Genomic DNA, 15140 nt, shown 5'->3' on the forward strand with positions numbered 1-15140 from the left:
GCCCTATGAACTAAACACAATATGAACAACCCAATAGGAAATAAACAGGCAATGCAAAACAGAGTACACCAAATATCCAATAAATACATGAGAAGATGCAGTTGTAATCAGGAAAATTAAAATTTAAACTACACTGATTTCATTTCGTATGTATCAGATTTGCAAATATTTAAGTCTTACAGTATTGTGTTGGTAGGATGTAGAGCAGTGGTTCTCAACCTGTGGGTCACGACCCCTTTGGGGGTCAAACGATCCTTTCACAGGGGTCTCCTAAGACCATCGGAAAACACATATATAATTACATACTGTTTTTGTGATTAATCACTATGATTTAATTATGTTCAATTTGTAACAATGAAATTGGGGGTCACCACAACATGAGAAACTGTATTAAAGGGTCGTGGCATTAGGAAGGTTGAGAACCACTGATGTAGAGTAATGGGTAATGGGGTTTCTTATTCTCTGCTGAAGGAAGCACAAATAAGTACCATCACTTTTGAGAGCAATTGGACAATAACCCATAATGGTGAATGCACATAACTTATGACCCAACAATTCGACTCTTACACACACACACACACACACACACACACATGGGGTTGGGGGAGAAAGAGAATACATTTTACAGAAATTCTTGAATGAATGAGGAAGGTTGTACAAGAATATTTATTCATGGTAGCATTGTTATGAAAAAATAATATTTTAATGAGAAATGGATAAATACTGGGTATATTTTTTAAATGGAATACAATATGATAATGAAAATGAATTAACAGTAGCCACATATTTCATGAACATGAATAAGGCTCACGGGTTGAGTGAAAAAAGCAATTTGCAGAAGAGTACGGGATGATATTCTCTATATATGCGAAACAATACTATGCACTGTTTAGGGATACACACATATGAAAAGCATAAACATATGGATAGGAATTAATCATCAAGTGTAGGAAAAGGCTTACTTCCCCAGGAGATGGAGAAGAAAAGGAATATGATTGGGGAGGGGTCCAAAGGGAGCTTCAATTACATTTGTAACATTTTATTTCTTAAGCTGGCTGCTGTAAACTCAGACTTTTGTTCTTTTTGTAAATTAGAAATATTTCATAAAAAGTAAAATTCTGTGTATTTGAAGACTTTTAATCCTGTCAATCATTATAAGCACTGCCAGAGAGCCCCCCATGCACCCCCTTACCCCTAATCTCCCAAGTTTTTGTTTCCTTAATGAAGCACCTTGGGCCCATTCACCCAGCAGGTAGGGCCTCTGCATAAGGTACACTTATGCAGGCTCTATATTCACAAGAGTGCTTGGGTGAGGTGGTGAGTGGGACCAAAGTCCAGCTTGTCCTCTAGACAACAGCCTTGTGCCCTTTGCACAAAAGCCCCAAGTCAAGCATCATTCGAAGTGGGTACCTTCTTTGTTGCCCCAAAGCACCCTGCGGTATATGCAAAAACACAGCAGCCAGGCTCCACCTCCTGTGTTCTAGCAAGTGGATGCTACAGATTTACTCATCCAGAGTCATGAAAAACTAGAAAGAGGAACCAGTCTGGAGGCAGAGTCTCTATTACGTTTATTTTTTACTTGCTATCAAATGTTGGTTCATCCTGATATCTTTCTAGGTTCTTACGGTTTATGTAAGCGATTTTTTTTCTAGTTATTTGGGAGTATATCTTAAAAATTACCTTCTTTTGCTCTCTTAGGACATCTTACCTAATAGGTGAAGATGAATTTCCAATTTATCTTTAATGCAAAGCATGTGCAATGTATCAACTATAAGAAACACTAACACTCTGACAGAAATTACTTCTTTTCTAAGTCCTTTGTTCCTACTATTTTGTCTCGCCAAGTTGCAAATTTGAATCCTCCTTTCTTACCTGCACCTGATGGACTATAGCAATTTATTCTTCAATACAATCTACATGTCTCCTTTCTCCAAAATCTAATGCTCTCCTTTTACCTAAGTTGCCAGCCCTAAGATTTTATTCCATGGAAGCAAAGAATAAAGTTCTCAAGTGTGGTTCATGGGCCACCTGAATCACTTTCATGTGATGTGCATCAAAATGCTGATGCTATGCCCCAGCCCTATTAAATCACCTTGCATTTCTCATCCAGCTTTGTAGGCGATTCTTATGCTTACTAAAGTTTGAAAACCACTACTTTAAAAGAAAGGAAATGAGTTAATTAGCAAAATAAAATCAAGTGGTTTAGTCTAAAATTGTTATTTAAAAACAATAGAAAAAAGTGATATCTTGACAAGAGAAATGCTGCCATCTTTCATTGTTGTTGTAAAGGAGAGGTCTGAATGGAATAATTAAGGAACCTTGATTTACAATTTTTCCCCAATTCACCTGCTTATGAGAGTTGCTAGAAAATAATGAAAATGATTTAGACAATGGAAGCCATTAGCCTGGGAGTTTTCCTGTGATGATCTCTGGCTGAGCACAATATCTGAGAGCTTCAGATTTATTATCTGTAAAACCAGATGGTTGTCCTTCTATCTTTAAGTTCTCTTTCACACCTACAATTATAGGAAATGTGTAATCCCTAAAACCTAAAGTCAAAGCATAGCTTTATATATTGATTCTCTAGCATATAAATAAATGTATTGTATGTTAGCCATATGCCCAACCAGGCATTATTTTTAAAGATAAACACCTGAATGCAAAGATGAAAATGTTTCAGTTTAGGTCTGCGTTGAGTTGTTTTTATTTCCTTTACTTACGTGCCATGAATAGTCAACTTTATGACAGTGACATTTTTTAACCTTATCTGCCTTAAAGTATTCATGAAAAATGCCTCTAATATAGAGTAAAACAACCCAAAGGCATAGTAAAAAGCAAGAAAAGAGGTGCCCATAAGTAGTATTTGGTACAAATAATGATTCCATGGGGGTCTATTAAGCCACAAAAGTCCAGAAGGGGAAGGAATGCTGATAATTACCTAACATCAAAGTTGCTGCTGGCTTCTCAATGGTAGTCACTTAGCACTCAACCTTTTTGTGGTCTGGAGAAATTGTCCAGTATTCAGAAACAACACTTCCTTTGATCCTTACAAAATACTCGTGTTTTAGGATTTTAAAGTATGTGAGAAAGCAGTCTAAATTTTGGTCACCAAAATTCTGTATCGTCCATGGCTAATTGCTAAGATTTAGCTACCAAGTACATATCAAGATAGGTATAAAGATCTCAGGTGAAAGGAGGTTTGCGGGATATACTGTTTTAATTTGGTATATAGCTAAAACCCAAATATTTTTGTCGGATTAAGGGAGACTTTCTCTCCTCTTCAAAATCTTTTTTCCATTTGCATAGCTCCCAAAGTCCGCTCCCGTTGAACAGTGGAGAGTCATTTGAAACTTAACTGAAGGTTGCAGGCAAGTTCTATTTTTTTAGGTCATCCAGTTTAGGGGATCCAATTTCTGCAGGAGGAAGAAGATGGGGGGGGGAGGGGAAAACCCGACTCGACGTCTTTATATTCTTCTACCTTCAATCCACAACCTGCCACACAAATAGAGCCAAGTCAGGGATTTCGCCTTGAACCACCACCACCACAACCTTGTCACTCACGCCCGATACACACGCCCCTCTGGCCCCGCTCTTGACCAATGGCGGCTACCCTTCTTGCATAGTAATGAGCCCGAGACCTCCCCGGGCCAATGGCGCTCCGGGAGAAGGGTTAGTTTTGCATGTACCTAAGTGATTTGCATAACCCGGCGGCTGGGGGCTTGGGAACCCGAGCGTGCAACCCTAGAAGGGAAAAGGACGGGAGGCGATCGAGCCGCGGCGGAGAGAGAGCGAGCAAGCGCCCGGGTGTTGGTGCGAGAGCCGGGCGGGGGCTGGGGCTCGGGGCCGGCATGGCTGGAGGCTGCGCTCCGCAACCTTGAAGAGCGGTGGCCGCGGGAGGCCGAGGACGCGAGGCGGGTGCGATGGCAGAGCGCGGTCTCCGCGGCGGCGCCCGGCCGGGCCGGCTGGCCTGAGCCGCCGCGGGAGCAGGGCTGCCTCTGCGCTTCCATGGAGCAGCGGGAAGGGCGAAACTCCGGAGCGCCGCGTCCCTGCGCTGCTGCCCCGGACTGTTGAAGGCGCCGAGCCCGCGCCACCGCTGAGACCGGAGAGCCGCGGCTCCCACCCGCAGGCCGGCCGCCCGGGGACGGCGGGGGCGTCGGAGGGCAGCGGAGGCGCGCCGAGCGAGGGCGCCGCGGGAGAGGCCGGCGCGGAGGCGATCGCAGCAATGCCAGGCCCGCTCGGGCTGCTGTGCTTCCTCGCCCTGGGGCTGCGCGGCTCCACCGAGCCCAGCGGCGCGGCGCCGTCCCTGTGCGCGGCGCCCTGCAGCTGCGACGGCGACCGTCGGGTGGACTGCTCCGGGAAGGGGCTGACGGCCGTCCCCGAGGGGCTCAGCGCCTTCACCCTAGCGCTGTGAGTGCGGGGGAAAGGGGATCGGGGGAAGGTGGATCGGGAGGTAGTGGGGGGTGGGGGGTGGGAGGCGGGGCGAGTGGTCAATCCCAGCCCACCCCCCAGGTCCGAGGAGGGGGGCGCCAGTCACCTGTGTGTGGGGGTGCTTGTTACCCACTCCGGCGCCGCGGGCTTTCCAAACTTGGCCAGTCTGTGTGCGAGCCGTGAGTAGCTCATTTTCTAGACTCTTCGGGACACAATCACCCCCTCCCCCCAATTCCCAAGTGCATCTGGGTGGGGATCTGGGGCCAAGGAGGAGGGAGGAATCTGGAAACACTTGCCCCTGGCAGCCTTTTCAAGCGACCTTCCCTTTTCACACCGTCCCGCTCTATCTCTCCCCCCTCCCCCGCCCCCCGCCCCAGCTCAGCAGGCTAGAGGTTTGCAATCGGCGGGGGTGAGGGCGCCTAGAACTCTAGAACTTGGCCGGAGTCTGCAGACCCAGGCACGTTTCTTGGGGAAGCACCTGGAGCCTCCTGGCTCCAGCATGTGGGAAGAAGAAACACCTGCACCTCAGGGCGAGCCTCCTCCCCATGTGGCCCTCTCCGGGTAGAGCGACCTGGCACCTCCGGCCAGTTCCACTCCGGCCTCCCCAGCAGACGCCAGGGATCTGGAGCAGGCAGGCGAGCGAGGCCAAAACAAGGGAGGAGGAGGGGGTGGAAATTGCAGGTTTCTCTTGGTGAAAATACTCTTCTTACCCAACAAGGCCTTTTAAAGAAGGAATTCTAACCTGAAGGACAGGATTTGGGAAGAAAAAGTTCCCGAACATATGCTCTGCCCCATTGGAAAGGTCGGCAGGCAGCAGTTTTCTGCTATCTTGTAAGCAGCAGTTTTCCTTTCCAGCTGCCAGCGGTTGGGAAAACACTCAAATGGTTCCGTCTTAAAAATCTCCCTCCTCAAACAGGGACCAGAGAGCTTTAGACATGCCCTTCAGCAAGGAGGAGGTATCTGAAATCTGTCTTGGGGGTGGCATTGGGAAATGCCTCCAGGAGAGGCAGAATAAGGTAGCTGAGTGCAGGGCTAGGCTATGCTCTTGCTCCTGGGCTGTGCGGCCAGTGGGGTGATTAAATCTAGGGCTGTGAAAACTGCTGGAGAGAGACAGGGACGGAGAGGCCCTTGGGTGAAGGGAATTTCCTTTTACCTTATGGCTCCTGAAAGGGACCTCTTAGAAATAGACAGTTTTAAAGGAATGACAGGCCCGGTGAAGAAATCCTTTCTCTGCCAGCGAAAGGCGTTGCTGTGTTTCCAGGGTGTGTGTGTGTGTGTGTGTGTGTGTGTGTGTGTGTGCCTGCTTGCCCTCTGGAAATGGGGTTGTATGGATAGGCCTGCTGCCTTGGAAGCTGGCTCATTCAGGGACCCCCGGCTTCTTTCTCAGTTCTTCCCCTGTCTCAGGTGTCGGTTATGTCTTTGAAGCTATTTTCCTTCAGGATGGTGAAGTTTAACTTTTCAATGAAAAAAGTTAACTTGGCAGTGAAGTCTAGTGTGCCAACAAGGGTACATTAAGTGGGAAAGTGGGAGTGAAGAGAAATAAGGGCAAGACCCGGGTAGAGAGGATGGGGCTGTTTTTCTCCCAGGTCGTCTTGAAACTTTCAGGTACCTCACCACGGGAGAGCTGTCTTTACCCGAAACCTCTGCCAAGCCTCCCTATAGTAGAAAAGCATAATTTTACTGTTCTGACCATTGTAAAGACCTTATTTAGCAGATTCCTCGAGTTTTAATGAGTAGGCTTGCCCTATAAGGAAAAGGGCTGTTTTACATTAGTACCTAAAACCACAAAGAAATCGCACATTTTTATGAGAGCACACTTCTCTCTGTGGAGCACCAGGCGTCTTCCCTTAGAGCTCTCTGCAGGTCGTGAAATGCTATCTTCTCAACCTTGAGCGTTACAAAATATATTGTTCATGGCTTGGGAAAGAGAAGAAGAATTGGCACCAGTCCAGACTGGATTGTCTGAACTAGCATCAGCGTAGCCCTTTCTGAGCTGCAGTGGTGAGCAAGTGTGTTTGATTTTCTTCTTCCATCTGAACCTATGGAGTGATCGTATACCCTGATAACTCCTTATGTCACCGTAATGCTCTTCATTTCACTCTCAAAAGTATGTAGTATATGCACACCCCATCTAAAGGGCAGTCAGTGCGTTTGCATTTGGGGGAAACCAGCTGATTCTCAAAAGCCACATTGAGAAGGGGCAGGTGCTGTGGTTCTGCACACTGCAGTGGATCTTTTTTCTTTTTTTTTTTAGTAAGTTTTTATTGATTTCAGAGAAGAAGGGACAGGGAAATAGAAACATCAGTGATGAGAGAGAATCATTGATCAGCTGTGTCTGGCATGCCACCTACAGGGGATTGAGCTGGCAACCCAGGCATGTGCCCTGACTGGGAATCGAACCCTGACCTCTTGGTTCATAGGTCCATGCTCAACCACTGAGCCACACCGGCCCTGCTTACAGGACGCCTTGGATTCATTTGAGGTCTCTTTCCAAATCTGCTCTCCTATCACTGCCTAAGTGAGCTGCAGTTCCACACCAAGGGAACAGATCCGTGGTTCGCAACGTTTAGTTCACAGATTCCGAATTTCTGGAGCATGTTCATCAAGGCCAATTTCATTTACACATGAAATTGCAAACACAAAAATGGAAGTTCAAAAGATGAGACTGGTGATTATTCATCAAAGTTCTTTTATTGTCTCCTCATTCCTCAATGGTGGCGTACTTTCACCTCCCCCAGGGGTGTGTGATCCCACACTGGAGGCCCCAGGACTGACTGAGAGCAGGGGTCCAATCCCCCTGCCTCCCTTGGTATCCACAGAGCCTGGTACATGGTAGGCACTTAGAAAGGTTGCAGTGGGTAAATAAAGACTCAAGGCCACACCGAGGGGCAGAATTGGGAAATGCAGTTCAGATGCCATCCCACATACGATTGCCCAATTCAGCATTCTCACCATGTAGTCTTCTGTCCAGATCCGAGAAGGCCCCGGAGAGAGGATACCTGCTGCTTCTCCTTTAGGCCCGTTTGGACTTGTTCAGTCTAACAGTGTCTGTTTCCTGCTGAAAGCTACTTTATCTGAGGCTGGGGGCAGAGTCGATGGTAATCCTCAGTATTGTTGGTGGGATTCCCGTGTTCCCACCACTTGCCGCACCTGCAGTGATTATTTATATTTTGCAACAGCAGTTCTCAGCCCTGTGTCACAATGCACTGGCTTGTCACACTTGACCCTAAGGTGTTTTAAAGGAAGTACTCTTACTAGCATTAACATTTCCAAGTTTATTGGATCAAAAGGATTGACAGTTATTCCTGTATTATGGCAATAAAGTTGCTCTTAATCACCTACCTGCCAAGATTCTTGATCCAGGGAGAAAGAGATGAAGTCACAAGGGCGGTAGGGAGGGAGGGGATTGCGCACGATTTTCCTCTGGTATGTGTGTGATTGCCACAAACTTGAAGAAATGTAGACCCGGAGCACAGATTTCCACATCCTAGATTATGTCTGGCGCATAGTCTTAAGATTACAAAGGTTGTTTCTCTGGCTTCATGGAGACAGTGGTAGGTCTGAGCCCTTGATCGTTGTCTGGACCATGCCACCGAGTGATTGTCGTCTGATGACAGTTTCCTCATCTGAAAAACGAAGTAATTGGATTTACTAGATTCTATCTAAAGCTGCTTGTAGCTTCCAGAAGTTCTACGATTTTATAATTCTTACACAAGTTTAGGGTGGCAAGGTGAGGATAATGTTCTGATCCTCTCATGAAAAGATCCCAGGAGTAGCAGAATATCGTTGTAGGTGAAGTTGCACAAGCCCATTTACTAGCGCTCACTTGGAGGAGGAGTTCCTTGTGTTTAGAAGTGTGTGTTAGGAAGTTTGCCATGGAGACTTATTGCAGAATGCATGCCTAGCTAAGGCGCTTTAATAGGGTAGAATAGCCCTGCTTGTTTCCTGTGGGTATGGCTTAACACTTGGAAAATAAAATCACCCAGTTTCAGTAATTTGGGTACTGTACAAAAAGTTACTCAATGTCCTCACTTCCATATAATTAGTCATAATCTCTTTAACCACCACAGTGTGTGTATCCTCTGCATAGGCAGGCTATTGAGCTTTCTGTGTAAAATTGATGGGATTTTGAAACGTTTTTAAAAATAACCTCTTGCTTTTTCTTCTCCTCTTGCAAGCATCATCTCAGACTCTTCCCTAAGTTGTATTTTTCACTACTCTAAACACCTCTCTTCTTTTCATGGTGTCATTTCAAGTCTTTTCTTATGTTTCCTCCAATGTCTGCTGTATTCCTGGCAGGTCAATAATTAGTGACAAAATGTTTATACCTTTTTTGATGGTAGAGTTTTGATATTTCTTGAGTTCTGAATTCCCACCTGTGATGTCAGTGTTAGCTTAGTTTGTGTGGTGTGTCTTTCTAGAGATGTATTAGTATTATATACAAGTGAATTTGGTTCTGAACAAGGTCAATATATGAAGGTCTTGTAGATCCTTTATTTTACAAACGGGGACCTGGTTCTTTTTAACTACAAGAGGGGGAAAGAGCATCCCGCTGGGAATATGGAGAGCTACTTTCCAGGTCTCTGAGTAAATCACACGCGTGACAGGGAGAGTGCCACATACCCAGCCCTTCAGGATCTTGGTTTCTTCACTTTAAAACAAGAAGTTAACAGCTGTTATTGCCAAGAGTTTTATTTCTATTTAATTTGATTTTTGTTTATTTTTTTAGACAATTCTAGGATCCTCTCTGTTGTGTCAGTGAAGTCTAGGTGCCTAAATCTTGGACTCTCACCCACCAGGGAAACCTCCAATTGGTCAGCTCTACTGAAGGGCTATTTCCACTGAATGGGGAACTCACTTCCTCACAAGGCAGCAATGTGCTGGGTGTGGTCTGAGCAATTCCTAGGATTTGATCTAGTAATTCCCTCATTCTGTGTTCCTTAAGGCTTGTGGTAACCACTAATATTTCATGATTTCCAGTTGCACTAAATGCTCATGGCAGTCATGGTATCACAAGCACTTATTGCTCAGGCACTTGGCTCTTCGCGTTAGAGTTGTAAGGTAACATTGACAACTTAATCTCTTAGGGGAGATCAAAGTTCTGTGCCGGTAGGTGGATCCAGGCAAGTTTAGGCATTTTCTTGGCCTCTGTCAGCCTATCTCTCAAATTCTTATTTTAATCATCTTCATAATAGTGGGATGTTCTGACAGCCTGCAAGTTTGGATTTTGGTTTCTGGTCTCCTTGGTGGTGCCTATCCTTGTATTTTCATTATCTTATCAATAAAAACCGGATATTGGCTAATGTCTCCCACTGCTTTGAATTTCTCTGAATCTTGTGTAGAATATTAAGCAAAGTAAAGTTTTAAGAACCCTTTGTTATTGAAATTCTTCTAAGATGGTCTCTCACTTTTCCTGTATAAAAATATATAAATTTACATAAAGCACAATGTTTGTTGGAATACCTCGATTAAAAGTTAAACCCTGCCAAGTGTGCCCTTCGCTCTGAAAAATAACTAATATAACTTAGTGTGTTCTTGGTAAGACAGCTTAGCTGTTTTAATTTTTTAAGCTAGATCTCAAGGTTTTGGCTCTAGAAATACGCTCTACAGCTCGCTCTTTAACTGCCTCCCTCAGCCTTCATGTTTTTGGCAATTCTAAAAGCTTGTTTTCCTATGTGTACAAGAACATGGATAACTTTTTTTCTCCCCCCTCAACTGTTTAGTGAATTGTAGTTTTTTTTAAGGCTTCATTGAGGATAATAAAATGCTCTATTTTTAAATTCTGCCAATGAAGAAGAAAAATCTAGGGCATTTAGCAAATCAGTACTCTTACACAATGGATAATTTGTCTGCCTTTGCTTTTTTTGTGTCTGTTTTTAAGTGCTTGATGTTCAAACTGTAGGCGAGGTATCAGCTCTATTGTCTGAAATTGGGTGGGTTCAAAATCGAGTTTAGAAATCAGTCTTAGCAGGAGAGAGATCATGATTTTATAGTTCATAGTACTCAGATACCCCCTGTAAATGGCAAGATGGAATTATGGAAGTATATATTCTCATTCACCCACCCTTAGACAAATATTTATTATTCAACTATGTATATGGCTGGAACTATTTTTAGCAAGATTCATAAAGCATTCTGAAGTATCCTGTGTCGTGTACCAGCAATTAGAACAATGTTTGGGATGGTTGTTTTTAGTCTCTAAAGCATGTTTTGATACCACTACATATTTTAATTGCAAAAAAAGCACATGGCAAAATTTGGCATTATGCATTTCTTATTTTAGATGCAAGTGATTAAAGTTCAGGAATGCCCTTCTAATAGTCCAGGAAATGAACATTTAAAAATTATATATATTTTTGTAGTTCTAGCTTTTCTGTACTAAAAGGTCTTATGGGGAAAGCATTGGACACCCCTCCACCCCCCCAGTGGCAACATGTTGGTCCATTGGAATATGAGAATATCCTTGTAAGGAAATATAAACCATAGATATTTTGGGAGGCAGCTGGGCCAAGAATGGGTATATGTTTCGATCCCAGGCTCGTCTGTTGTCTGTGCTAGAGACATGTGTGGAGGAAGCAAATCTAATATATTACAAGATATTTACTGACCCTTTATTCTTCATATTTAATTTCTATTTAAGTATTCTGAGTCAGTATAAGTAAAAGTTATATAAGCCCCTTTAGCCAGTATTTTTCCCCTTTAATTTTACACTAGAAGGATGTAGCCTTTTTTTAAAAACGAGTTTTAAATATAAAGGTGACCATTGAAAGAATGAAATCTCAATGCACTCTGACAACAAAATATTGTTTTAAAAAAACATTTTTATTGATTTCAAAGAGGGAGAGGAAGAGAGAGATAGAAACATCAATGATGAGAGAGAATCATCAATCAGCTGCCTCCTGCATGCCCCCCACTGGGGGTGGAGCCCACAACCCCCGCAACCAAGGCCTTGGTTCCTGGGTCGGTGCTCAACCGCTGAGCCACACCCAGCTGGGCACAACAAAATATTTTTGATATTCAAATCAGATTTTAGAATCCACTATCCAGAAAAATCCTGTTAGATTCTCCCCATTCCAGTATATTTAAAAAGTTTTATTTGAGAACATTTTCCCTCCTAAGAAGAGTGACATGCATTTGGCAGGGAGATGGCGCCTTTACCTGGGAGCTGTGCTGGGCATGGCTGAGGGACGTGCCTGGAATTGCTTCCATTGCCCTCAGACTGTGAGGTCCTCATTGTAGCTCTCAGCGTGGACCACAGAGTATTATCATAGTATAAGTGGTGACATCAAAACTCCCTGAAGTGCTTGATTAGAGCTGTTGTCCTAGGATGATAGATGGATGTTATTAAATTCTCACTCTCTTCACATTTCTTGCTTTGAAGGTGCAGGACAGGTGGTGTGCTTCCAAGTCAGCAGTCTTTTCTCAAACTCACTGGGCTGGGATGTTGATTAACTTCCTGGTTTTTCCCATTTTCCTAAGGGGTAAGGTTCATGCTTAGAGACCCTCGGAAAACTGTATGGATAATGTGCGAAGGGCTTGGTGGACTAGATTTTCCCAGGAGGGGAAGGCCCGTGGTTGCTGTTCTGTTGTAGACTGTCACCCTTCCCGTGTGAGCATCTCAGAGGGCTGCTTTCTTGCAGAAGAATTCTCCAGAGAAGGGAGCACACTGTTTTGACTTACGCCTTAGGAACCCAGTATTCTAAAGTCCATCAACTCTTTTCTGTAGTGGTGGGAGAGGAAACAAAGAGTGTGGACTCACCTTTACGGTTCTTAGTGTTTTTGGAGACTCTTCACGCGCACTTCTGTTTTAGGCACTACATGAATCTGGTCTTTGCATTTCTGAATGTGATAATTGCTTGTTGGGCCCTCTTCAAGCTCTCCATATCTCACATCAATTGAAGCATATACAGAATTCTCATAAATTTGATCAGAGTTAAGAAGGGAATATTACCCCCAAGCTCGGTGGATAGAGCGTTGGCCTGTGGACTGAAGAGTCATGGGTTCGATTCCAGTCAAGGGCACGTACCTTGGTTGCAGGCTCAATCCTCGGCCCTGGTCAGGGCACGTGTGGGAGGCAACCAGTCAATAATGTTTCTCTCACGTGGATGTCTCTTTCTCTCCCCCTCCCTTCCACTCTCTCTCTAAAGAAGAAAAAGGAGGGGATATTAAATAAATTTATACATCTTAAATATTTTAGTATCCTGTTTTAAAGAGTACACCTGATGGGTTTACTAACTGATATTTGGTAATTTTTCTTACTTACTACCAGTTTTCATCCTTGCTGAGCTTCTTCTACTAGTTCTTCTCATTTGATTAGGTTTTTAGAAAATAATCTTAATATTTTCCTGTCTTTGTAATGAAGAAAAATTTTCTTGTTGGCCTTCTGTTCTTTCCAAGGTCATTTTGAGTCCATGGTCATGTAATCCAGCTATTTATGTCATTGCCTACTCTCGAGTCTTCTTTTTATAGGCATATTTTTATGGTTAGGCCTTCAAACATGGTTTTGTTTTTGAAAGTGTGACAGAGTCAAGACCCCTGAATATTCCTAAATGTGTGAGCTTGGACATTTTACTTAACCACTTAGGACAGTGGCTTTCCCATCTGCAAAAAAAGATAGCTTGCTTTATCTTCAAGGGTCATATGTAGGAACCTTTAAAGCATGATCTCTTTGAGTGATGGTGAGCACCCATTTTTTTTGTCATTTCTTTTGGGAGTGACCAGGAAGTTGTACACTGGTATATGTGTTATCATCTTGTGATTTAAAATTCTAAACCCCCATTTCTCTGTTTGTGTGTGTGTGTGTGTGTGTGTGTGTGTGTGTGTGTGTGTTTAATGTATATCAGGTTTAAATCCTGTTGTAAACAGCACAGGTGAGCCACTGTGTTAATGAAAAAGAGGCTATTCATCCTGCAGAATTTTTTTTTAAATATATTTTTATTGATTTCAGAGAGGAAGGCAAAGGGAGAGATAGAAATATCATTGATGAGAGAGAATCATTGATCGGCTGCCTCCTGCACACCCCACTCTGGGATCGAGCCTGCAACCTGGGCATGTGCTCTGACCGGGAGTCAAATCCTGACCTCTTGGTTCATAGTTTGACGCTCAACCACTGAGCAACACCGGCTGGGCTCTGTCAGATTTTTTTTTATTTAGAAAACCATAAAGATCCTGGGGCAGAAAGAGTCGGGTATATGTTTTTGTCAAGATACTTTCTTATAGGTGGTGTGATTCCCATAACAAGAAAGCCTGATGATGGGGAGGTAAGTGTCTCTAGAGAAACCATAAGAGCTGAAGGGAACTCATTTTCTCGCCTGGGTCTCTCTAACTTGGCACTGCTTTTCTGAGATGGCTGGTCGGGTAGCCAGGTGCCGTCCTAACGGAAGCAGTATTTCTTCTCACATCAAAAGGTCAAAGACTCTTCTGATAATCTTCAACTACCCAAGCACACTACAGACTCTTCTTTGGGTTCCTGAGACTGTGTTGGTGTGGTCTTTAGAGACTCATTTCCTGCTTCCAGATTTTGGAACACTGAGGATTGTCCTCGTGCCCAGGTGAGCTCCCTGTGGGTCCTCAGGCCACTTCCCATGTTGGGGATGCCTAAGATCTACTCAGGACCCACAGTCTAGCTGTGTTCTTTTAAGTACTTTGAAAATGATATTCTTTTTTTATATATTTGAAACTAATGCTTGTGCTTTGTGGATAAAGAAGAAAAGCTTATTATCTTAAAAGTAATTTTAGAATGAAAATGTTTTCCTTAAAATCTTTCATATTTCGAAAAAGTTATATGGCATTTATGTTAAGCGCAGTTAAAACTTTCTTGGAAACTGGGAAAATTCTTCCGGGTTTTGATTCGGACCTGCTTGGAAAATGAATTTAAATTCGGAGCAGCAGCTAATGTATGGAGCAGTGCTCACAAACTGTTTAGATTGGCCAAGTGTTTGGAATACAGTTGTGCATTTTTTGACCCTGGCTCTCTTTCTTTAAAAAAAAATTTGAATGTTTTTCCCATTACCATCTTGACATCTGCCTGGTTACACATGAATAGCTTGACCCAGTCCCTCAGCAGGGAGACTACCATGGCCTTGCTTTCAATAGCCATGTCACCGACAAAGAAAACATATGGACTATTTCATTCCGGCCTTTGCAAACAGTCTGAGTCTGGGAGGGCAGGGAGCAGGAGGCTTCCTACTTTATGGTAGGTTGGCAAGTTTGTGCGCTAACCACAGGCCCTGCTGTTAGCAGTCAGACTGTGTTTTCCACAGTCCCGTTATGTTCTGTGGAAAGGGAGTCTCGTGTTCTGGATAAACACGTTTCTAATACCAGATTGAATTAAGTTTGTGCGACCTGCTTCTATGGTGGTGTTTACTACTTAATTATATATTTCACCAAAGGGAGTGTGGGTGTGCGTGTGCATGAGTGTGTGTGTTTGTGTGTGACATTTGGATACTGTTCCCCCAGGTTGGCTATGTGGTGTGTGTTTGATGGATCCACAAGTCGGGAATGAAAAACATAGAACCTGCCTTGAGGACTATTTGCCTTTATGTGTATCTTCTTGTCAGTTACTGAGAGAGAGCAATTGATCCCTCCCATGCTAGCTGGGCACTGCTGCACTGACCTGCCAAGGTTTTTGCTGCCTGGAACCAGCTTTCCACTTGGGGCTTGGGGACTTGATTTCAGTTCAGCGAGCATTAATGCTCACTTGGCTTTGTGGC

At 43.9% G+C, this 15140-nt stretch overlaps 1 protein-coding gene across 1 annotated transcript in view; it reads left to right on the forward strand.

Moving 5' to 3' along the window:
- Nucleotides 1–3722: 3722 nt before the first annotated feature.
- The window catches only part of LGR4 (leucine rich repeat containing G protein-coupled receptor 4), a 94773-nt gene continuing 83355 nt past the window's right edge, over nt 3723–15140 (forward strand). The window contains exon 1 of the mRNA XM_070428136.1: nt 3723–4407. Coding sequence (XP_070284237.1) covers nt 4223–4407 — 185 coding nt within the window. The 5' untranslated portion in view covers nt 3723–4222. The remainder of the gene's footprint in view (nt 4408–15140) is intronic.

Source organism: Myotis yumanensis, unplaced genomic scaffold (genome assembly GCF_028538775.1).
Source record: "Myotis yumanensis isolate MYYU_CA2020_CCGP unplaced genomic scaffold, mMyoYum1.0.hap1 SCAF_10, whole genome shotgun sequence".
Taxonomy (NCBI): Eukaryota; Metazoa; Chordata; class Mammalia; order Chiroptera; family Vespertilionidae; genus Myotis; species Myotis yumanensis.